At 31.1% G+C, this 26030-nt stretch overlaps 1 protein-coding gene, 1 long non-coding RNA gene and 1 pseudogene across 3 annotated transcripts; all 3 read right to left on the bottom strand.

Annotated features, from left to right (window-relative positions):
* Positions 1-1376: 1376 nt before the first annotated feature.
* On the bottom strand, positions 1377-2729 carry LOC125583602. The gene has a single exon (XM_048750807.1). The coding sequence runs from the start codon at positions 2121-2123 to the stop codon at positions 1536-1538; it is 588 nt and encodes a 195-aa protein (XP_048606764.1). The 5' UTR covers positions 2124-2729; the 3' UTR covers positions 1377-1535.
* A 9244-nt stretch (positions 2730-11973) lies between these two features.
* On the bottom strand, positions 11974-14987 carry LOC106360156 (annotated as a pseudogene).
* An 8351-nt stretch (positions 14988-23338) lies between these two features.
* Positions 23339-25543, bottom strand: LOC106385925. Of its 2 annotated transcripts, XR_007320632.1 has the most exons (5): positions 25410-25542; positions 25191-25298; positions 24994-25108; positions 24325-24816; positions 23339-23540 (listed from the first exon to the last, which is right to left on the bottom strand). It is a non-coding gene; the product is annotated as an uncharacterized LOC106385925 (long non-coding RNA). The 2 variants fall into 2 exon arrangements; XR_007320631.1 differs by having other exon boundaries at positions 24325-25108; positions 25410-25543.
* Positions 25544-26030: the final 487 nt, after the last annotated feature.

The following is a 26030-nucleotide window of genomic DNA, read 5'->3' as shown; positions in this document are numbered from 1 at the left end:
TTATTTAAGGAAATAATAAAGTACATTAATGATGAATTTATTGTTAGTTTAATAAAAAGCTTATTATATAATTAGATGGACCAACGTATTTCTCTAATGATTCTAAGAATCATTCTAGTGAAGACATGTGGTTACAAAAAGAAGTTGTAATGCTTCTCAAATAATATATAGGGGATTAGATTTCCGTTTTGTGTATTAAAATATTTTACCAAAATATCTTCGTAATTATATATCATCTTATTATTCTCAACTAACAAAATGTTTTGCATACCATTTAATGATGCCCACTTATTTAATATTGAAAGTTTTTTATTTTCTGTTAAAATGTTGGGTAATTCTCTCAAATAGACATTTTTAAGTTTTTGTCACAGAAATAGATTTCAAAAACTAAAATGACCAAAATAATATTTTTATTTTGAAAATTTTAAATTTATTTTATTTTTTTAAAATTTGAAATCCTATCCCCAAAACCCCACTCCTCGACTCTAAACCCTAAACTCAAAACCCTAAACCCTAAACCTTAAACCCTAAACCCCACCCATTAACAAAATACGCTAATGTCTAGATTAATTAATCCTATGGGTATAAGTGTATATTTACTTCTTTTGATAAAACATTTAAGTTTGTTTTGGTCATTTTTTATTTTTAAAGTCTATATTTGTGACAAAAAAAAATTTTAGATCTATCCTGAGGAATTTCTCTAAAATGTTTAATAATACCCATTGAAAAAAAAATTGATCGTGAATTATTTATCCTAAATATTTGTATGTCAATGCACTTTTAAAAATCCACTTTAACAAATTGTACAAATCTATTTTTATGAATCTATATTATCAAACATATATAAAAATTTAAAATTAATTTTATTACTACATATTGTTTTATGAATTATATACATTTCAATAACTATTTCATCATTATTTAGTAAAATAAATAAAATAAAATTATATTTTATATCAATATATTAAATTAAATTGGATTACATATCGGTTCAGACGGTTAACTTTAGGTTTTAGAGGGTCTTTTGCGGATTATATCGAGTAATCGATAGTTCTTAAAACCCAAACATGATTATATATCAGATCACTGGATTTAGCAGTTCGACTATTGATTCGGATTGGGTATAAAAACGGCTGATTTAAATACTAAAATGTTTAAATAGAAAAAAATATTTTAAATTAACAAAACATTTGAAACTATTAATGAGATTTTTATCACAAAATATTCCGTACTTTAAAAATGCGGATCAAAATCTAGTTAGGAGATGATTGGTAAGTGCTGTATAGCTATAGACAAAATTGGATTGATTGACATATATAGCTGTACACTAAATTTTGGCTGTCAGAGCAGCACCCGATCAAAATCTAGTTAGACAATTAACAAAGAAGAATCATATTCGCTGACAATTAAAACAAATCAAGAAATTAATATTTTCCACTTTATAATACAAAGATTTGAGAAAGGTGAAAATGAACAAATTAATAACCTGCTTTAAACTCAAGTAAACAAAAACAATAAGAAACTAGCAGAAAATCTCAACCTCTGTGCAATGGAGAGCTTTGTTGAAATATCATCTTCGATTGCCGAAAAACCTTACTCGGGCTCGGAAAACTCCACCCCTTCCCTTTTCCCGTCGCCGGAGGGTATTTCATATCTCCCACGACCGCAACAGATCTCGACTTCCTCATGATCGCCGGCTTCGTATCTCCTCCTCTGTTTCCCATTAACATCCTCCAAAACGACACCGTTTTCTTACTCAGCCCACGAGCCGGTTCAATACCCGACCCGGAATCGTCAACTGTATCCGGTTTAATCGGAACCGCCATCGATTTTGATCTCCGAAACGCCGGTTCGCATTCGATCAAACTCGCGACTCGACCTACGGACCCGCTCCCAGGGAAACTAAAAGTAATGTCTCCGGCAAAGAGGGTGAACGAAGAGGAAGACGAAGAAGACGACGGAGAGAAACACACGTCGGCGCGTGAGCTACAGGAGCATGGTATATCGGTAGCACAGTCAGGGCAAAGGGAAGAGAGTCGTTCGTGGAGACAGAAAGGGCAAACGCCAATAAAACCGCATTTTGAAAAGTGTTTGGGACATTGCGAAAAACCATCTTCGTCCATGTTTTTTTTTTTCCTTTACAAAAATTTTCTCGCGTTTCTCTTCACTTTCTCGGAGTTTGAAGAAGGAATAGAGCTTTTATAAAGTGTTTACTCTGCGTTTTAACGGCGTTTAGTCCATTATTGATTAATGATACGGTGCGTTTCATGTTTAATGTTATTTACGTTTTCTGCCATCTTCATTGGAACCATTCAGTTCATTCACGTGCGGCATGATGACTTTGGATTATTAAATGAAACGAATTGAAATTTATTTATATTTAAACTATAACCAAAATTCAGAAAAGAAAAATTCAAATTCAGATTTTATTTTATAGAGAATTTATGGTTCAAACTCAATTTCGTAAGGTTTATATGCTAGAAAGTAGCACTAATTGACGGGACGAGGTAGTTCACTTGGTAATGATCCTGTGGGCCAATTGTCATGTTCACGGGTTCGACGCCAGACGGAGGCGAACTGTCCATTCTGTCACCAAATGCGGTACTGGGTGTTGGTCTTTGTCCCCAGCCCAGGTAAAGTCCTCCCGGGTAAAGTGGACCGCTGCCTAACCGGGCCCAGGGGAATGATCCACGTAAGTGGAGAACCCCTGGATTATCAAAAAAAAAAAAAAAAAAGTAGCACTAATTTTATTGATTTTAACAATGCATATTGTTTTCTGGACCAGAGTCAAATACTCAAACTCATAAGTTTTGAATTTAATTAAATGCTGAAAGTTTTAGTTATTTCTTTCAAAATTGTTCTGTAAAATCAAACCTAACGAAATAAGATTTGTTCCTAACCAAAATAAAGTTTGTTATCAATTCTATGAAAGTATTGTTTTCAGAAAAAAATCTATGGAAGTATTGATGCGAGCCATTTTTAAATTTAAAATTTAAAAAGAGATATAAATGTTGTAGATTGAGTTATCTTAAAATCTAGAAATGGATTTAACAAGTGCACGAATCAAAATATTTGACGTGTAGATATAAAATCATGTACGTGCTTAGACAAAGACAATTCCTGAGTTATGGAGACAAGCTTACTTGGAAAGAAAGCGACCTCCGTCTAAATATTTTAGATCACAGGCACAGCGACTTGGTTCCTTGGCAAAATGTTAATGGAAAGTAATCTTAACACAAGAATATTTACAAAAAAAAAAAGTAATCTTAACACATAAATAGTTGGACGAAAACAAACTCGTCAATTTGGTATATTCGCGTAAAACTTTATACACATAGACAAAACAGTTTTCTTTCTTGACAAAATGAGAATACTAGATTAATTATTTTTTTTCTTTCTCGTAATTGTGATAGATTATAATAAAATAAACATTACAAATTTAAATGTTTTTTTTTGCAAACATGTTAAGATTGTATTACCATTTTCAAGGTCTTTTATAAAAATTACAAAAATATACAAATATCATAGTAGAATAAACTATAACTAGGATAGGGCAGGGTAAATTTGTATAAAAATTATTTAAGAAATATCGTACGAAAAATAAAATTTATATTATTGATCGAATTAATATTTTTGGCCCTTAAACATTTTTTAAAAACTTTTTTGTTAATTATATAATTTGTTTACTAATGAACTTATCTCATTTTTTAAAATATTTTAGGTCAAAAAATTAATTATCGCATAAAAACCTAACGTTTATGCCGAAGAATCTCATGCCTACTATTTGGTTACAATGAAACTATGCAAGCTCGGTTTTATATCATGATTTAGCAATTTAAAAGTTAATTATGGTTATGAAAAATTTACGTTCACGTGTCAATCCTATCTATCTTCGATATTTTTTTCCTTTTTGTGTCATTTTAGTTATTGCTCGATATAAATATTTATTTTTGAATTTATTCTCATTTCTTTCTTTTATTTTGGCCTGAGATTTAGAAAATGTTTAAGATTCAAAATTATTAAAGAGATACATACTTAGGTTAAGATCTACACATTGTGCAGAATAAATATTTTATATTTATTACTTATTTTATATTTTTCTGCATATTATGAAATAATAAAATAATAATTATATATTAAATAACTAAGAAATCAGTTACTATTATGTAATAAATTGGTTTGCACATATAAATCAAATGACCGCTCTTGTTTATTCGCAATCATTTTTGGAAAAATAAATCAAAACAATCAATCTTATCTATCGTATATGATATATAATTAAATTTGAACGATATAGAGTATATATATATATATATATTAACATAAATACCTATTAAAATAAAATTATTTATTTATATGATTTTATTATCATTGAATCTTATTATAGAAAAAAAATTAAATATTGATCACAAAAGTTTATGTGAGACTTTTAACAGTTTTAGTAATTTATACTCGTTCAAAAAAATTCAAAATACAACATATACAAAAAATCTAAATTTTTAATATATGATTACTGTAATTGTGTAATTTATTTTAATAATAACGAATTAAACAAAAATGATAGAAAATATACATATTATTAGCAAATCTTCATTATTTAAAATCATTAATTACAATATATATATCATAATCATATTAGGAAATTCCGTAGGTTTTATTTAAGGAAATAATATATAAAAAATTTCAATTGATAAATGAATGGTCTATAGTGGACATACTATATAATATAACGTTCTCTAGCAATTTAATTTTGGACTAACAAAATTTTCAATTGATTTTCAAGCCGCCACGTAAACAAATTTACATTCCAATTACGTGACAGTTCAGCATGAAATTTTTTTAATTAGTACAAACTACATGTTCTAAACTTTTTAAATGTTTCTCTATTAATATATAGGGGATGTTAAACCACTAATCATTAATTTTTAACATAATAATTTTAACAGTTTTAGTAATTTTGTCATTTTTTAAAATTCAAAATATAACATATATGAAAAAATCTATATTTTAATTTTATAGCTAATTTTGTTGTTTAATTTATTTTAATAATATAAAATTAAACAAAAACGATGAACGAGATATAAATTGTTATCAAATCTTTATTATTAGAATCATTAATTGTCATATATATATTAGTCATATTTGGTAATTCTGTAGTTTTTATTTAAGGAAAGGAAAAAAAATACTAATTGTACACTTTAATTTTATGATTACTTTAATGAAAAGTATACTATATACTTAATTGGACCAACATATTTTGTAAGGATTCTGAATTTCATTATGGTGATGACACGTCGCTACTCAATGTTGAGACGACCTTTATAATATGAATCACGAGCTGGTAGATATTGGATTTCCCAAGCTCGCTTCCAAAAGATCACCCACCACAAAAATCCAATTATGTTCATCAAGCACGAACACCATCACGAGACCAGAAATTGCGGTAGACGAAAATTGTTCATCAGCCATCATTTCACAAACTACTGGAAGCAGCCTCCTCTGCTCTTCTTTGCCAAAGCTCACAAGCACCTTATTACTCCTATTGAACCCGAGAGAACCCACACGAACCACCTATCAAAGCTTCAAGCTAGATACTGTTCTTATTGGAGAGGCAAGTGGCTAGTAAACCTGCCACAAACACCAGAACCTGCACGATGAAAAGAATACACACCACAAAGCTTTGAGTCCGGGAACATAACACCGAAAATGTCGTGAAAGCAAGAAAAACACGCTGCCACCGAGAGAGCAGACCAAGGTTGAAAAAAAAAAACCAACAAAACCCTCTCATGCGACTTCCTCCGAGAACTAAAGGCAAACTTTCCACCATAGAAAAACGCTCCAACCAACCCGCTTCCTCAAAAGGCTACCTACAACTGACTCAGACGAGAAGGGAGAGCTCAGACCTCGACAAAGGCTTGAAAGTCTCGCCTTCTAGTCACAAGAGCCAACTGCACCCACCTTAAAAGAGACCCAACAGCATCTCACCGCTGCCGCCGAAGAATACGCCCAAGACCCAAAATCTACACTATACACATCTCTCTCTCTCTCTCTCTCTCTCTCTCTGGTGAGAAGAGAAGAAAATGGGTTCGTGAATATATATATATATATATATATATATATATATATATATATGTTTCTTGTTTTTTAAATAATTTCTTATTTAGTTATAGTAGTTATGGTAATTTAAAAAAAAAATGTTTGATTTAATTGAATAAAAAAGAATATAGTGTTAGAATAAAGAAAAAAATAAAGACAAAGGTGAAAAGGAAGAGTTAGCAAAATTTCACCAAACTCAACTAAACGTTAAGTGTGAGCAAGTGTAAAGTCGTAAGTGTGAATAATTGTGAAGTCCTAACTTATTTTGGAAGACAAAGTAATGAGGTGAGCTTGTCCAAATCGACTTCAAGAAGAAAATGAAATTGTTGGAGAGAGTTCAAACTGGTTTGAATTTGAAAATAGAGTTGCTGAATAAAGAAAACTTCTTACCCAAATCTTTACCTAGTCACCTCTTTACCCAGCTTTCTCCTCTGTAACTCTACTCTATCCAATCAAGCATGATCCTCTTGACAATACTTGGTTATATTTATTCTCTGATTCTCTTAGTCTCTCATGCTCACAAACACTCTCAATCTTTCTACTCTCTTGGATACTTTTATGCATTATGTACCATTTTACTTCATTTACCATCTATTCTCACATGGTATCAGAGCCTACCAGCTCTTGAGCCCCAAGAAAGCTTCCCTAAATTCTGTTTTTTTGTTCAATCTTCTCAAAACTAGTTGAGTGCACCTTTTTGTCCAGTGGTCCATAGCACTCCAAGATGGAGAAGTCAAGAACTATGACAATTCTAGTGGTTCACAAGGGACATAACTACCTTCTCGGGTTCAGGATGGTGAAGACAGTCCTTCGAAGCAAACAAATGACAGCAATAATACCTTATGGTATTGTTCATCCTCCAAATTAAGCTTCCTTAAAGCATCCATTATGGAAGCTTATTACTATTTTGAAAGTGTAAATGAGCTGTGGGAGACTCTCCACAAAGTTTATGGGAACTCTTCTAACCTATGTTGAGTGTATGGGGTCAAGAAGGCCATCAACAACCTATGACAAGAAGAAATGGGGTCAAATTGCTATGGACTTAACCCATGAAGGTTTCTAGTTTTGTAACAAAACTAGCCGGAGTTCAAGAATATGTCAATATTTTCTTGTAATTTAAATATACGATTGTTTTTGTAATGAATGTTTTTTTTTTGGTAAAATGTTAAGCTTATCATTTTCTGAAAGAATGTTACAATGTTGTTTTTAAACAACTTATTACAAGAAAAGAAGCACAAACAGAGGAACATGAAATGAAAACAGCCTAATAAAAGTAGTAGAATAAAAGAGAACTAAGGCGGAAACAAGGAGCGGGAGGATAGGTAGAGCTGCAGGTTGAAAATTTCCGAATACGAGCCACTGATGATCAAAATAACCAGAAGTTTTCAAGCGTGGTCAGTGAAGATGCTTTCTTTTGCCGGTAGACTACAATTGCTGAGATCAGTTATCTTTGGTTTGATCAACTTCTGGACTTCTACTTTCATGCTGCCAAAGGGTTGTATAGCGGCTATTGAATCTTTATGTGCTCGGTTTTTTTGGTCGGGGAACATCGAGAAAAAAGAAAAAGCCAAAATAGCTTGGGACACTGTTTGTCTCCCTAAGAAGGAAGGAGGTCTAGGGATAAGAAGCATCCAAGTCTGGAACCAAGTGCTGGGTCTTAAGTTCATATGGCTCCTGCTGTCTCGCTCTCCTTCTCTTTGGTCTGACTGGCACACCACTGAGCATCTTTCGACCTGCTCGTTCTGGGAAATTACTCCTTCGCAAACTGATTCATGGGCTTGGAAGAAAATCCTTCAGCTTCACCCCATAGCGATTCAATTTTGCAAGACAGTGGTTGGAAATGGCCGCAACGCCAGCTTCTGGTTTGATGTGTGGACTCCTCTAGGCCAATTAATCAAAATTTTAGGTAGCAGAGGGCCGCGGGCGCTTAGGTTGCGTAAGGAAGCAAAAGTGGCTGATGCTATCTCACATTCACGATGGAACTTACCTCACCCAAGATCTCAGCAGGAAGTGGACTTGCACACTTACTTAACCACTATATCTCTTCCTCTATCTACTGATGTTGATGATGTATTCGAATGGCAAGCTACTGATTACCCTTTGAATGTGTTTAATTCTCAGGCGACATGGGAGATCTTGAGGCCAAGACAGCCTGACCAACCATGGCATGACGTTGTGTGGTTCAAAGGGGCAGTCCCTAAGCATGCTTTCACGATGTGGGTGACAAACTATGATAGATTACCGACTAGGACCAGACTTGCAGCATGGGGTCTAACGATTCCAGACACTTGCCCACTCTGCGCATCTCTTCCAGAAACGAGAGACCATCTTTTCCTCTCCTGCCGCTACACTTATGATATCTGGTCGCAGGCCCCCCTCTCAGATGTTTGTCGATTGGGCGGAGCTTCTATCTTGGATCCGGGCTGGCTCTGATAAGAAGAAGATTCTACTAAAGAAGCTAGCTGTTCAAGCCGTCATCTTTCAGATATGGAAACAGAGGAACAACCTCATCCATAACAATGCCTATCTACCTCCTTCTTCTGTTTTCAGGGCTATTGACAGGGAGATAAGAAATATAATCTCCTCTAGGAGATCCACAAAGCAGTTCAATTCTCTAATGGTGATGTGGTTAGTTTAAAGCTTTTGCTGTCCTTTCTATAGGATGTTCTTGATTTATCTTGTTTTTTCCTTTATTTTTGCCAAGATGTTTCAAAACTTAAGGTCTTGATTTTGTAAAACCTTCTCTTCATTTATATGATATTTACAATTTAGCAAAAAAAAAAAAAAAAAAAAAAAAAAAAAAAAAGGTAGAGCTGCAGGTAGGAGACTGAGCCGTCCCGAGGTGGCGGAAGAGATAGGAGGCGATCTCCCATAGAACGGTCGACCGCGTTGATGACTGCAGCTACAGAGGAGGATGATTGCCTGAAGATACAATGGTATCTTTCTCTCCACAGCATATAAACAATGGCCTGCATCAAGAGTTTCACCACAGTTGCTGCACCAAGGCATGGAACTATGTGAGGCCGGCCTATGATAGTCAAAACTGAAGCAAGGGAAGCAGGAGGAGCTGAGGACATCCATCCGAATGAGACCAAACTTCTGTAGACAAAGGGCAGGTGAAGAACAGGTGAGAATGAGATTCTTGACCCGAGGAGCATAAGGGACAGGACGCTGGAACTGTCATTCCCCATGAGATAAGTCTGTCTCTTGCAGGCAACCTTGCCAACATTGTCATCCAAGATACAAAGGAAAACCGAGGGATCCCTTCTTTAAACCAGATAAGATTTGACCATGGAACGGTAGGAGATCTCTGCCTCAAGATATTCAAGATATTTGACCATGAAGGTTAATTATTATAGTAAAAGTATACTAAAACGTTTAGCATATGTAATGCTTTTGTGTTCAAAAGTTTCTTGAATTAGTTTAATAAAAATATTTGAGTTTTAATCATTGAACTTCATTACGAAACAAAACATATACGGTGAATTAACCATTTCAAGAAAGCCAACAAGACTGTAGTTACCGGTCGTATACTTTTATTCCAGAATACACGCATGGCATTACTGATACGATATGCGTGAAAATCCTCATACTCGTATATATTAACTGAGACTTACGTTTGATGTGTCGCTCGTAAAAAAACTCTCTAATTAATTGTTATAATTTGATTGATTGATAATTTTTTATTTTTCATTTATTTAATTAAAGTTTTTAAAAGGAAACTACTCATAGAGTTACCTAATTTAATCTATATTTCCAAACATACAATTAATCATCTTAAATATATATGAATTAACATAATTTGTTTATAAAAATAATTAAATATCTAGATTACATTATATAAATTGATAAGATACATATAAATATATATGATACTGTAGAAACAATTATAAAAACAGTTTTTATTATGTTTATATTGGTAGTGAATAAAATAAATCATAGATTCTAGAAAACTAATAAATCTAAACTTAATAATATTAATTAAATTCACTCATTCACTATATATATAGTATAAAAATGTGTCAAATGAATGCACAACAATTATATATATAATTCTAAAAAATTCCAATCATTTTCCAATGACAATGTGATATCATATATGCGTTATCACTTTTAGAAATGATTAAAATATTTTTATATTTTAAAACATAAAAATTATATGGTAAGTTATTTAAACGTATATTAATCAAGAAAAAATTTATTTAATTCATCTATTAATATAATTAGATGAATTAACATTATTATATGGTAAGTCATTTAAAATTATATTATTTGGTAATTAATTTAATATATTATATGGTAAGTCATTTAATTATATTAATAAAAGTATTTTTCACAGGATTTTTCTAGAGTTAATACTCTATTAATATAATTCATATAGCTTGGATTATAATAAAATTAACATGCTTATTTTTAATAGAAAAAAACAGACATAAATAAAATAACATGAGGGAAGAATAATAAAATATGTTTGTTGTGTTCTTGATATTTTTATATTCTTACGTATTTAATTTTTATTTGTTTAGCGAGGTACATGTACTTCTTTGTGTTACTATAAATGTGGACTAATTAGTTTTATGTCTTTTTAAAATGTTAAGATAAATTTAGTAAGGAAGTTTCAATAAAAATGACCATTTCTACAATTGTTAAAGTCAAAAATGGAAAATATAATGTAAATTGAAAGTAAGAAAAAATTATTTAAAAATTAATAAGATGTATTTTTTACGCTATAATAAACTTTTAAAATTGTACGATAATAAAGTTTTAACAAAATTTATACAAATAAAAACATTTTATTTCATATAATATTGGATCTCACATTAATATTAAGTATATATGCCTAAAATAAAGAAATTTGGTTATTTAAAAAATGAAATATAATTTTTTTCTTATTAGTTAATCAGTTTTAATTAATATAGGTATGTTTTAATTTAATTTAAAATAAATTAAAACAATAATTATAAAAGATATGTAAACTATGATTAGTTTTAATTAAAAGATATGAATGAGAAAATGTGATTTGGAACAAATTATGAGAAAAATTGCTTAAACTACTATTTTCCTAATACATGTTTTTATGTTTAATAGGTTATGTTTTTAAAAAATAGTTATAATTTCATTGGTTGTTAACATTTATTAGTTATTATTTTAATCAGATCTAAAAATAAATGGTAACTCTAGAACTAATTAATACAAATTATCAAATAACACAAATGATATTACAAATAATGATTTATTATAGCTAATTGTAGAATTAGAGAAAGAATATATATGCTTTATCAATTTCTTTATTTTTATCAAATAGTTATATATAATTAAATAAAATACTTTAGCATTTTTAAAGAAATAAATTTAATGGTTATATATTATTATATAAAAGAATTATATTTGTAGGTAAGGAATTATAATAACTTTTATGTTTTTAAAAGCCACACAAAACCGTTTACAAAATATATTTCATGATCATATTGGAGTTACACAAAAAAACACACACTTTTTTTTTTCTTGAGAGCTAGAGTATTTTCGGTTTTTCATGTGTTAAACTAAAATATAAAGTAAATCTACAAGCAATTATCTGAATTAATTATAGTATTATTTTCTGTAAGAGAAAATTTTTTAATGACTAAGGTTTATGTTTTTGAACTATTTTAAATTTCACATATCTTCTAAATATATATTCTAAGTTTTTTTACTATCCAAATATTTGAAATTAAAATTTTAAATTTCTAATTATTATTCAAAAATTATAACAGTGTAAAGATACTGTATATTTCTTTATATAATATAACTACCGGGCAAACACCTAGTAAAAGTTTAAAAACAGATCTTTCCAAATATTTGTGGAAAATCGATTTCGTGAAATTCTTTACTGAGTAATGAATAAACATAACAGAATGATTTATTTATTTATTTTAACTAGAAATATAACAGAATGATCATAATGCCAAATGGGACAATAAAGAAAACGATATATGCTATATATTGGCCTCTAACACATGCCCACATAACTTATCATAAATCAAATTTGAAAAAAGTAACACTACTGTTTCACACGAGCAGGAGGAATGCTCTGCTCGTTCTTGAAAAAGTTCTCAGGATCATACTTGGCTTTAACTTCCATCAACCTCTTTAAAGTCCCCACGAAATACTTCGAACCATAGATCTCAGCTTCATCAACTGTTGTAATTCAAGAACGCCTCTCTCGGGTTACTTGACACATACGGTTCCGCAACTTCGTATAACTCCTTCATCATATCCAAACTACCCTTTGTGGCGTTTGCGTCAAACCATGCCGTATAATATTGTATCTTGAACAAGTTCCCTTCCCGATGAGGAAACGATGTTGCGGTCGCCGGAATCGTGTTCATCACGCCACCGTAAGGGTTCCAATGCATATACACAATATTATTGTTGATTTTCAACATTGCATTCCAAAGCTTCTGGATTCCTTCTTTTGGGATTGGTTTCTTGACATAATCCAATTTGCTCTTAAAGAACTTTTCGGGCTTGGACGGTCTGTCCAAAAGAATGCTTGTCGGTGTACCGACAGGCAGGTCTTCCCAAAACAACGTTGTGTTAAGCCAGCTCATTTCTAGACAATCTTGGCTTTTTAGCCCTAGCTCAGGTAAGCTTTGGTTCATTATTGACATAAGCTCATTGGCTCGACCCAAGAACTGAGCATAGAATAAAACCGCGATGGTTCTCTCCCCGGATCTCGTACCATTGGCGACCTGAGACATTGCTTTGACGTAAAGACTTTCAGGGAGTTTAGATGAGACAAGCTGCCACTTGTAGAGAACATCAGTTCCACCTTGTTCGAATGTTTTGTTAACCTTAAACACTGTCAAGATCTTTGGAACATCGACTAGGTTTATTTTCCAAGAGAGGATAACTCCGAAGCTCCCACCACCACCACCGCGAATCGCCCAAAAGAGATCTTCTCCCATGGTAGATCTATTCAAGAGCTTGCCATTGACATCAACCAGTAGAGCATCAACGACATTGTCCACTGTTAATCCGTATTTTCTCATGAGGTTTCCGTACCCTCCACCGCTTATGTGTCCTCCAGCTCCTACGGTAGAGCAAACGCCAGCAGGAAAAGCTAACGTTTCGCCTGCCTCGCTGATCTTTGTGTAGAGCTCTCCCAATGTGGCACCAGCTTGAACCCAAGCTTGCTTGCTTGGCACGTCAACGGTTATAGACCTGAGATTGAACATATCGAGAATGACGAATGGGACTGAGGAGATGTATGATAGCCCCTCGTAGTCATGGCCTCCGCTTCGGATACGTATCTGGACACCGTTGGACTTTGCGCATACCACCGTGGCCTGGATGTGGGATATGTGTTTTGCCGTGACGATGGCCATCAGTGTTTGGTAGTTAGGGCTCGCGAACCTCGTGTTTTTCGTGTAGGACAAGTAAGAAGACAAGAAGGTGGTGGTGTTATCGGCGGTGAAGATATCATCGGTGATTGGAGATTCGGGACTAGGCCAAGAACGAAGACATCCGAGGAATTCTCCAAGACCTGGTTTCGTGACTGCTGCTTCGGAAACCGAAACAAGAAGAGCGAGACACAAAACAGAAAGTGCTTCTTTCATTTGGATCCTTTGTTTGTTTTGGTTTTGTGCTTTATGAAACTTTCTTACGGCTGGATCTTAATTTATAGAATTTTTTCTTGAGAGAACACGTTTACAAAAAAAAAACTGTTCATACATTTCATTTAAAGTTCACTTTTTGTCATAAAGGTTACTTTGAATTCTTTCTCAAAAAGGAGGTTTTGTTTTGAATAACTTATGGTATTTTTTCTCTTCAACACAGATAACAGAAAATATGGTAAGCAAGTATTGGAGGATTCTTTCTCATGGACATGGTCAAGTATTGGAGGACTCTTTCTCATGGTCAAGAAAACGGCTTGAATTACATTTATTTGCACTTTTTTATTCTACTTCCACATATTTATTTCGATACCTTTTTAGGGTTTGGTCAATAACAAATGTTACATCCAATTATGATGATAAACTGGAAAACTTTCGAACATACTCAAGTTTTTAATGGAATGTAACGTGAGACTTCATTTCAGTAATGTTTAGTAGTCCCTATTTTTTGAACAAAGGCTTTAATGTTTAGTAGTTAGTCCATGAACATGTATGGTATTTGATATAACCAATACTAAATTTTGATTTGCACTTTCAAAACACTTGAAATTATTTTAGCCGAAAAAATTATTAATTGTTCTTAGTTTATAATCGAAATGATAATTCTATTTGTTCAACTTGTTTTGTGTTTTGTATTTGATAAATATTTTGTGTTTTAAATGAAATAAACCGTAAGAAAATTGTAATCATAATTTTTTTTTATTAATTATAGGTTGGTTTAGAAAAGTAGACTATAAAATTATGCATTCGGTCTCGTTTTTGTTTCACTGATGTGAGTGTTTTTTTTTTAACTTCTTTTGTGAATTCGATGAATTACATAAGTGTCAATTTAGAAAGATGGACATTTGTGAAAATTAGTTTCACTCTAGATACATATAGAAGAATCAAACTTTTGAAAAAAATCTCCTGCAAACTCTATTCACAGGTTAGTGTTCAAATCTAATATATCAAACTGTTATAGAATATAAGTGAAGACTCAAAATATAAATATCCGTCTAATATAAATATCCGTCAAATTTTTGACCTGGTGATTGTGGTCGAGTGGTAAGGAGACGGGACTGAGACGCCAACACGTTTCAGGTTCGATCCACCTGCTGCGCGAAACTAAGTCACAATTATCCTGGTCACCCAACACGGATATGGGCCTATGCTTTAGGGCCCATTTGAATATCCGGAGAGAGGGTCTATCCGTGGGCTGCACCTCCCGTTGGGGATTAGTCCGGACCTCTCCATGGGCCTGGGATACCCCTAGGTTAACAAAAAAAAAAAAAATATATATATATATATATATATATATATATATATATTTACCAGTTCGGTCTAAAAATAATTTAATTCTAGAACAACAAAAAATTACTTATTTTATTAACCTACGCTTTTGAAGTTTAGTTACTTAAAAATATACAAATAAAAAATATATATAATATTTTACTATTCTAATATATGTAAACTATATATAAACTAATAACTGTTTGATTTATTAAATGACAAACCAAAAAAAATTATAATATATAGTTAAACATCGAATTTGTGGTGCATGTGAATTATCTCTACCATAAAGATCAATACCTTCCTCAGACTTCCGGATACAGATCGAGAACCTGTTATGCCTGGAAAAGAGATAATTACACAAACCAACTTAAAACCATTATTCACGCATAGATGAGTGCTCATTGAGGAACTCACTGAATTAACGACAATATCAGTCAGTTGATCTGCCAAAGCTTCGTACAGCTACACAAGCCACAAGAGTGAATCGAGCTTAGGGAACAAAAAGAAGAATCAACCAATATGAAAAAGAGATTAATCATAAAATACCTTAGTTCATCACCCATAGCCACATGAGTCTAGTGACAAAAAAAAAAGCCACAAGAGTCTTGAAGTTCTCAAGGAATTGCAGAGTAGCGCTCTTAGCAATCTCAAAACCATCAACTAGAACACGTGGATGCCTTCCTGATACATGTACGCACGGATTTAGGACTACTTTGATACAAGCGATGGTCTTGGTGAGGTTAAGGGATAAGGACTACATGTGGCAAAGTATAGTAAAGTAAAAGTAACTGTGGTGTAGTTAAAATAAGGGTGAATTTGCTCAATAGCCAAAATGCAAATGAAAATTAGGTATATGACATTGATTTTGACATATTTAACAAACTAACATATGTACCATTTATGAACCGTTTATACCCCTCTCAACAACAAGTATCCAGTTAGCAAAAGAGAGAAGGGATGACGTCTACAAAGAAAGATATGGACACAAATTTAACGAGCATTATTCACCATATAAAGGCATGTAAAGCCACCCACATAACAGTTTTAGTTACCACATACATATTATAGGTGACAGAACTGATGGTGCCAACTTAAGTGATGAATGAAACTAATTTGGGATGTCTGAGACTCCAGTGATTGTGCCTAAAATGAATCGAAATGTACAAATACATGACTTGGACTGAAGTTCCTGAATGTGTTAGTCCATACCAATGGCGTAGTATAGGACTACTTGGTCCCAAAACTATTCCATTTGAAACCGTTGGAATAGAAATTAGCGATCATGAGTATAATATTCACTACTAAGTCCTTGCAATTGAGTGCATGATAAGGCGAAGAACAATTTTAATAGCCGAAATAGTATAGATGATGAAGCACATAATATTATAGAGGTGACTTGAAAGAGAGAAAAATCACGTCACTTAAATATTTACCGCATCCAGAATTACTGTTTACAGCAAATGTATGGACTAAAATAGAACTCATTCCAATATATTTTGTATTCCATTTACCAACCTCAGTTACTCTATTCTATTTTACCAAAATAGATAGAACACCAACTTCATCACAACTCTAAATAATAAATTGTATCCCAATCCACCTCCAATCCATAAATATTAAACACTAACCCTAAGAGGAAATATAAACCTTAAACAGAAATATAAACTTCAACCCCAACCATAAATACTAAAGTTTTTTAATTAAAAAAAATGTATTCTATATCACCGAAATAGTATATGATTCTAATCCCACTCACAACCACTAAATACTAAACCCAACAACAAAACATACATCATGCTTATTCATTGTAAAATAATATAAACCCTATCAACTAACCATTAACTCTACACAGAAATATAAACCCAAATCCAATAGTCAACCCTAATTTTCCATATAATAAACCCAAATTTCGAAATGCCAGTAAAATGCATTACCATTCTACAGGAGGCATATAGAATAGAAAATATGAAAATGTAGTTGCAATCTGAAGATCATCTTAACATATTTTTCAAATGTTAATATGGTTTTGCCTTCATGGAAAGTGGTAATGCTTGCCCCAACGTCAACCCCAATAGTACAAAAACTAAACCCTATCAACTATTCACTAAACCCCACACAGAAATATAAACCTTAATCCAATGTCAACCCCAGTCTTCAATAAACTAAATCCTAACCACTAATTATTAAACCCTACATGGAAATATAAATCATAATCTAATGTGAACCCCAATATTTCATAAACTAAACCCAAATTTCGAAATATTAATAACATGCATTTTCATTATAAAGGATCATATAGAATAGAAAAGGTGTCAAACGATATAGCACAATACATATATATTGTTCAAATTTTGAAGTATTCATGATTGCAGAGAAGGAAGTAATGCTTACACCAAATTCACATTGTATTCTGTTTTATTTGTATGTTATAATAAATTATATTCCATTTATGTTTAACATATTATTTCTCTTTACAAAATCATATACAAACTAATATAAACCACATATATACACCAATACAAAACTCATATCAATAGAACATGAAACAACAAACAAGATTGAACCATCTCTTTCAAGCATCAAATGAAATATAACTTACTAAATAGTACATTATATATTAATAAATATGACAAATAAGAGAAGTGCCAAATTTGAAAAAGACTGTTTGTTCCATTTCATAAAATAGTATAGAAATACTATTACCCTTCCAACTCATCCATGACAAACCTGAAGAACAAAATGAAAATGAAGATACACGTTAGTTTACAAGTTGGAAGGAAATGGCAGCTACTAGTATATGAATTACTTTATGGTTAGGTTAAATGTTTAGTTGTTTCAATCCCAAATAGCCTAGCTATGCGAGTAAATAACTAACATATGCAATTAGAATTATACCATCTGATATAATATAGAATTTATATATATGGAACAGAACATGTGGTCAGATGGAATGGAAATCAAATAATATATTAGTTCTAATATGATTCCTCAGAAATAGCAGAAGAATGAAATGACACGTAACCAGTCTCTAAAACTAATATTTTCCATTTCAAATAGCACAGGTTCCATAAGATATTCCATTTCACACAAAACTAAACTTTTTTATCGCAAAAGGGATTTTTCATTCCAAAATCACTATCCTCCTTTTGCAGTAAACAGATGAGTACGACGAACGGAAAAAAGTTCAACCCTAAACCAAAAAAGAACTTACAATATGGTTACAGGGTTGGAAATCGAGATATCAAGTCGAATCGAATATTGAGGCCGGAAATCTAACCGCCTTTCACTTCCTTGGGTCTTCTTGTGATTTCGACAACTACTTACTTCACCGCAACAGATACTCCCTCGCCCAAAACGACTTTGCTTACGGAAACTCTCACCGGAGTGAAGCAGGGGAAAAGAAGAGGCGAATGTGAAAATATTCAACTTTCTTCCCTTTTACCGATTAAAAATTATTGTGTAGAAGGGGTGTGATTCTCGAAGAACCACGATGCCCGTTTTACCAAAAAAAATGGGTTTAATTTTAATTTTTTATTTGGAAAGTTTTCCCGGTTGCTTCCAAGAGTAATACGGCAATAATACATATAATTCAAGGGGAACAGAAAAAAGGTAGGGCAATTGGCCAGTTTCTTAATTATAAATTGTTTGACTACTATATGGTGCAATTTCCCTTAAAATAACTTTATGCTTTGGTTTTATAACTAAATTTTTAAACCTCCCTTTGTAAGCGCGGATATACTTTTTGGTTGAAAATTTCTATAAAAATTTATACAAAATTATTTGTTTTGCAAAATGAAGAAATGTAAATATTTTAATTGTTTTTGTTTATTTGTGTTGCTAAATATATTAAATATTGTTGGTAATGATAAATTTTGTTGTTTTGCACACTTTATATCATACAAAATAAATATAGTGTTTTCGTATTTAACCCGGATCCGCCCATGATTTTTATTTATATTAATATAATTTAAATAGAAAATTTATTAAATAAATTATTAAACTTTAATATTATTATTTTTTATATATATACTTTGTCATCTATTGTTACCAATTATTGATCTATTTTTACAATATTTGGTAGATAAATCCTTATGTTAAACAACTAAAAATAAAAAATCCTCAAAAAATACTGTACACAATTTTTATTATTTGCATACATTAAATTTTATAATTTTCATTATTTATACTCTATATTCAACATTATGTGCATTTTTCTTAGTATTTAAACGTACTTTTAGAAACATATATATATATATATATATTTGCATTATAAATTTTTTTATCAACATTTGCATTATAACTATTTTACATTTTTGTGTCTTTCATAAATTTAAACTAATATTAAGTATAACCTTGTTATTATTTTTAATGGTTTGCATATATAGTACCAGAAACCAACTTTTAACAAAAAGAGTTGTATACGACATATTACCGGATATTTCTAGGCATAGAGCCAAAGAACTGATACATTTATACATTTCTTTATTTTTGGGTGTCATTTTGGATTACTAAAGCTAAAGTTTCTACATCTCATCTTGGTTACAAAGATGAGGCGTAAAAGTCAAAACGAAACCTTGTATCATTAGATTTCTAGTTCACTTCTCTTTGAGAACGTATCACTAAAGCCCTATCTTCAATATGATAACAATTATCTGGTCAAAGCTCAATGAAGGCGTATGTCATATTAAGAAGAAAGGATCAATGATAATAAAAAGGAATCAATTCGTCTTATGTTCTTGTTCCTAAGAAAGATTAAGAAGAAAATGAAATAATAAGAAGAAAAGGAAGGAATTATATTTTGTATAAAACTACATAATTTGGTTTCTGTCCAAAGACTGTTGTACTACAGAATTTAAGTTCAAAACAGATCTAGATCTTCCAAGCTCCTGCTAGCTCATAACCAAAAATTTGACTTCTAATTTTTTTTCTAGTATAACATTAAAAATGTATGAATAGAAAACCTTGGGTTAAGAAACTGTACCTTTAGTATAATCCATTTAACACGTCGTTCATTGATCCACAACCAAAAACAAATGTAGTCTTTGTTCCATATATTATTTAAAAATGATTATATTCAAAATATAATAGTATATAGCAAACTTTATGTTTAAGTGTTATTTACCAAATATGCTATTTGAAAAGTTTGAAATTTTAATAATTCATTAAAGATACTAATACGAAATCAGTTTTAACTATTAATTTAATGTTTATTTTTAATTATAAAGAAATTATGTTGAATATAATCACCATTAATTTTCCATCTTTGTCAGAGTATCACCAATCATGTCAAAGTCTCCAATGACCGTCAGTTTCCATCTTTTGTATTCAACTAAAACTCTAAAAATTAAACAAAAGATTTTAGCTTTAAAATGTCAGACCATTCTGATATATATTTTTTGTTCATTATATTTTGTAAAACCAACAAGTTAAATGCCTCAAACTAAAACTAAACTGAAAAGTAAATCATTCATTGTGTATTTATATTTAGACATTAGCATGGTTAGACAGTACTTGTAGTCTTGTAGCTATTTCAAGATTCTTTTTGTTTTATATTTTTCCAAAGATAATTTGTAAAATACCTCATATCGTTTAAACTAGTAATAACTCTATATAAACTTTGTTATAGTTTTTATTTCTAACCGTCAACAAAATCCCAGAAACATTTTTTAAATGACAATCTTTAGGAATATGATTACGTGTCAAGATGAGAGAACTCCTGAACTCTTTTTTTTTTTAATGGACCAACCGTACTAGAATTAATATAAGTGTCATTGAATGGATTACTCAATAATTTAAGATATATAACCAAATTAAATTAAAGGATAACCATTTAGCTCTTTCTTTAAATGTTTGATAGTGTGTTATAAAAAGAAGCTTAAGGCATGTGAAGCACCCTATGTACAACATCATCGCATTCTGTTATCCTATCTGAAATGAAATTTTATATAAAAATTGTATATCAAAGATTAAACATTTTGTAACAATACGTGACTTTGCTCAAACAATTTTGGTTGGCCTTCGAATGCCAACAATTATCTTCAAAAATTTAGAACAGAACATATACTTTGGATTGGTCTGAATCGGTTTGGATTTGACTAGGTCGATTCAGTTTGATCTCCCAATTTATACGATAGATTTCACCGAAGTGGAAGGAGGTGACTGGAACTAGAGGGTATGCGAGGTGGCTGGAACTAGAGGGAAATTATATGTGAGGTGGTAGCTTGGAGTGACGTGAGCAGTTACGGATAATTTTTTTTCCATTAGTCACAAACACAATCACTTCCGAGTGTTTTGAAACCCGATCCGGACCCGCGGTTGAACCGGTAAATCCAGTGACCCAGAAAAAATCTAGTTTGAGTTTTGTGAAATACCCAATATTTAGAAATCCGCAAAAACCCGTAAAAACCCAGTAAAACTCGGAACCTGATACCGGTTGAATCACTGGTTGAACTAATAAATAACTTTAACTTCTTTTTTTAGTTTTTAATTATGTTTTAAGATTATGTTTTATATTATAAATTTCCAATTAAGAAATTAGGTGATGATTAAAAAAAAAGTTAGGTTTTCCATTTTCAATTTTATATTTGTAATTTTTAGATTTTGATGAAGATTTCACTATGCCACCTGAAGAAAATGAAAAGAACGATGGTAGAGAGAACCAAAATTAGTTGATGTGATTTGGTGTTAGTTTATTTTCGTTATTGACAATTTATTACAATAATTTTTTACTTTTGGTTTATTTTGTATTTGAAGTTTAATTTATTATTCACATTACACATTTAAATATTTATAAATTTTATGTCTTGATTTTTTTAGATGTCATACATCTTACCATGTTAGAGAAAATTTTAAATAGTTTAAACTATTTTTTGATATTTTGTATGTCAAATGAAAATAAAAATATAAAAAATAAAGTTAAGTATTTTCTAAATGTTTTTAAACATAAAATATATACATATCCAAACTATTATTTTACTTTCTTAAAAAACATTTACAAAATATTAAACTTTAGTTTCTATATTTTTATTTACATAGCTGATATATTATTATATAATAAAATTAATTTATTTATTAACCCGCGATCGACCCAGTGATCCAGCAACCCAATAAGTCGTCCGGTTCAGTGTCCGGATTGGGTTTAAAAACATTGCTTCCAATACATCATCTAATTCGCATATAATCATGCAATCAGTATCGTATGGTTCCAGTTGGTTGCTAAATTTTTTTTAGCGAAACTAAAAGCGCACAAACTTATATAGACATGAAATAAATATTGTCTGTTAAACTTCATATAAAACTTACTCACTCATTATCTGGCATGTATCACACTTGGTATAAAATATACCAAGATTACATATCATCAATACTATTAAAACTAAATGGACTTTTTTGAGATCACCTTGGAGTTTTGAAGTATTTACGGATCTTTGCCACCGAAATATTTTTAGTCTATACTGTTTATTTAGTGATATATTAACACGAAATGCCTTTTAATTCCGCAAATGATTTTAGTTTCTTTTCCCTTTAAGTGTAATTAATTAAAGTTCCACCTTCGTTTAATAAAAGTGAGGTTTAGCTGATTTTAGTATTCAAGAGATTAAACACTTCAAGATGATTTTAGTTTCTCAAATTTACGTAACGTTTATGTAGTATATTGCTTCAGCAATTATATTCAGTTTAAACTAAAACTTTTGACCTTTAATTAAGTCCTATAATCAAAGCTTTACAACATTTTTATGAAGAAAATTTTCTGTATTTAATTTAAACTCTCCTTTTGTAACATATCCAATACCAAATTACCAATCATGACAAAACCCTATACCATAAAATATAAAAACGGTCAGTCGTTACATATACAAATCATTATATGTATCAAATAGATGTTTTATTTATAAGTATGAACTTATCATATTTAAGATAACTAATCACCACACAAATTGCATATCTTTCTCACGAACAATATTTTACATTTCGGAATATGGAATATATGGATCATTCGAACTTCGAAGTATGGATCTTTCATAACTGTAAAGATTATCCACTAGATTTTCATTTGATTTCTAAATCCCTATTCAGGCTCAATATATTAACAAGATCAGCAATAATAATACTGAGCTTTAATTTTGTTAGACAACCGACGCACAAAAAGGTACGTATCTTTCCAGAGATACCAATCAAAATATACATATAATTTTACATAACAAACTAATAAAAGATGCTCTACGCTATATACCTTCCATTCAGTTACAAATTAAGAAATGCAATATCCTAAATTATATTTTTAATTTTCTATATTAGTTAGTTTCTAAACCTGATTCGCTAGGAAAATATTATTGAATATCCCCGTGACCTGTTTAACATTATTTTCCAGTGCTATATATACACCGTAATTGGCAGAGGTGGCAGCTAACACAAAATACCAATAGCTACATAGAAAACATGAAGCTTACAGAGAAGTTATCATATACCTCTCCGAAGTGAAACCTTGCAAAACGAATTGGTGGATCCAAGTGAAAGCTGTTCACATGCACATTTAAACAATTCAATCAACAATTTGGTGACACATTAGAATCATTTTCTATGACAAGGTAAACGATTATAAGCTGATTGAGTCAAGAAATATTCAATATTTCATGCGTTTGTCATGACTTATTAATTATTCATATCTTTGTTACAGTGTATTAAAATTCATGCAACAAGAAAAACTACTTGCTTAGTTTGGGGAGGACTGCCGTATGGGTGATTAGAAAAACCTTGAAATGTTTTACTTAATTTCAGCACTGGTGAATACCGACCTACCGCTCACTGTTTATAAAATGGGTTTTATAGACCTCACCATAATTACTCCGTACGAATTCAATAGTGACCGATATGTTTCTTTCTTTTATGGAGTTTGAAACTATTTTGAATGGAAGGCTAAACACAAGTTTCTTGATTGATAAGTTTAAAAAATCGTGATTGTTTAAGAAAATCGTGATTGTTTGAATTTTGTTTGACTGAATATTGACTAGTGTTATGTGTTGCGTTTTATGTAGATGTTGTGGGGCAAGCAATATTTATTGGAGAGCTACAAACCCTCCAATGTAGTGGAAAAGAAAGAAAGAAAATAAAATTCACACTTGGAGGCATAAAGTAAGTTTAGTTAGAAAGCTCAATTTAAATATCATTCTGTTAAAATGTAAAATAATATTGTATATCCATAACGTTATATTCAATAGTAAAATCAAAACAACTACTATTCATATACACTAATTACAACATAAGCACACACAAAAAAAACAAAAGGAGAGCTAATGAGTACCTGTTAAGATTATTTTCTCAGTTGTTAGTTGAAAAGAGCTTCTTCTTAAAACAGAACCAATACTGAATAGTGTCTGGAAAGGTATGGCGATCCTGTTTTACTAAACAAGAAAAAATGTTAGTTTGAAGTTATGTCTTTCAGTAGTTTTACGAACATAAACATATGTTCAGTGAAGAACAAATCATTATTTTACAAGGTTCATTGAACAATATATTATACAAACTTTATAAAGATAGACTTGAGATCTACTTATCTTAACAGACTTTATTGTATTTTATTTATATAAATTAAAATTAGCTTCTGAATTATTAGAGCCTAAATTACATGTAAATACATCTAAATTAGCTTCTGAATTTTTATTGTAGAGCCTAAATTGTCTGAAAATAATAATTCCACAATAAGAAACATAATATATTTTCTGGATAGAATACTTAGCTTTGGTAAAAAAATATCTTCTTCTCTTTTTGTAACTTCAGCTATCAGGAGAATCCTCTGTTATCATATGTAAACAACTTGGACACATCCATAAGAAGTAAGAACACAACGCATCTTACTGATTGCACCAAAAACACACACACACACACACACACACACACACACACACACACACACATCTTACTGAAACAAAAATGGAATTGGGTAGTTAAATATTATATGAGTCAAATATACCTCGCTTTAGTAAGTAGCGTATATATGAAAGACGTCGTGAGTAGTTGAATGAAATATACCTCGCTTCGTTTTAATATGATCCTAGAGTAGACAATATTAATAAACTCAACGATTCCTGTTTGGGAATAAGAGTTAGAGATCAGGATCAAGGTAATAAACGAGCTAAGGAGACATACAAAAGAAAGATAAGGAAGTACTTTAATCTTAGTGGTTGATAAGCTAATCGAATCATGTCACCGCCATAGCAAGATAATCAGAATCTCATCGGATTAAATTTTCGAAAGTTATCGACACCACATGCAAATCTGATACCAAAAGAAAATGTTCGGTTATCTCTCTCGATGTGGTTTCAATTAAATGATTCAGATCATCAAACTCGTGCTTTATGAAGAAGAAACAAAGAAAACAGATCCAACCTGTTTCGATTTGGAGGAGGTGAATCTTTATTGTGCTTTTTTCTTGAATTTTTCGTAGCAAAGAGATAGAGAGAAATAAACATTTGTTGCTTTTTTCGATTGGGCTTTGGCCACGATCATTACCTTTAAAGGGAGAATTGCCAAGTGTGACTCAAAACTTGGAGTAAAACCCAAAACAATACCCCAACTTGGGTCAAAGGCAAAAGTAACCTAAAAGGCTATTGAAATTACAACTATCCCCTTGTGACCAAACAAAAAAACGGAATTCTTTTTACGTTTCTACCCCTCGCAAGTCGTCTGTTTAGACGACTTGAAAATAAGTCGTCCAGACGACTTAACTTAAAGTCGTCTGGACAGTTAGTCTTAAACATAATTTAAAAATTTTGTAAAAAATATTTTGATAAGTGAAAAATGGGAATTATGTAATTAACATATGTCTTAGGAGGTATAAATTAAGATATAACAAATTTCAATTGTTTTCAGCATAGATGAGTGAAAGTAGTGAGTCATGATATTCTTAAGTTTATGTTTCATCAACATATGTTGTAGTATTGTATGTGTTCTTAGGGTTAGATTTTGGAAAGCATTAAAACCGTTTTTGAAAATTTTTAAAATTACTTA

This window comes from Brassica napus, chromosome C3 (genome assembly GCF_020379485.1).
Source record: "Brassica napus cultivar Da-Ae chromosome C3, Da-Ae, whole genome shotgun sequence".
NCBI lineage: Eukaryota > Viridiplantae > Streptophyta > Magnoliopsida > Brassicales > Brassicaceae > Brassica > Brassica napus.
Note: the sequence above shows the minus strand (reverse complement) of the source record. Positions and strands in the feature narration are given on the sequence as shown.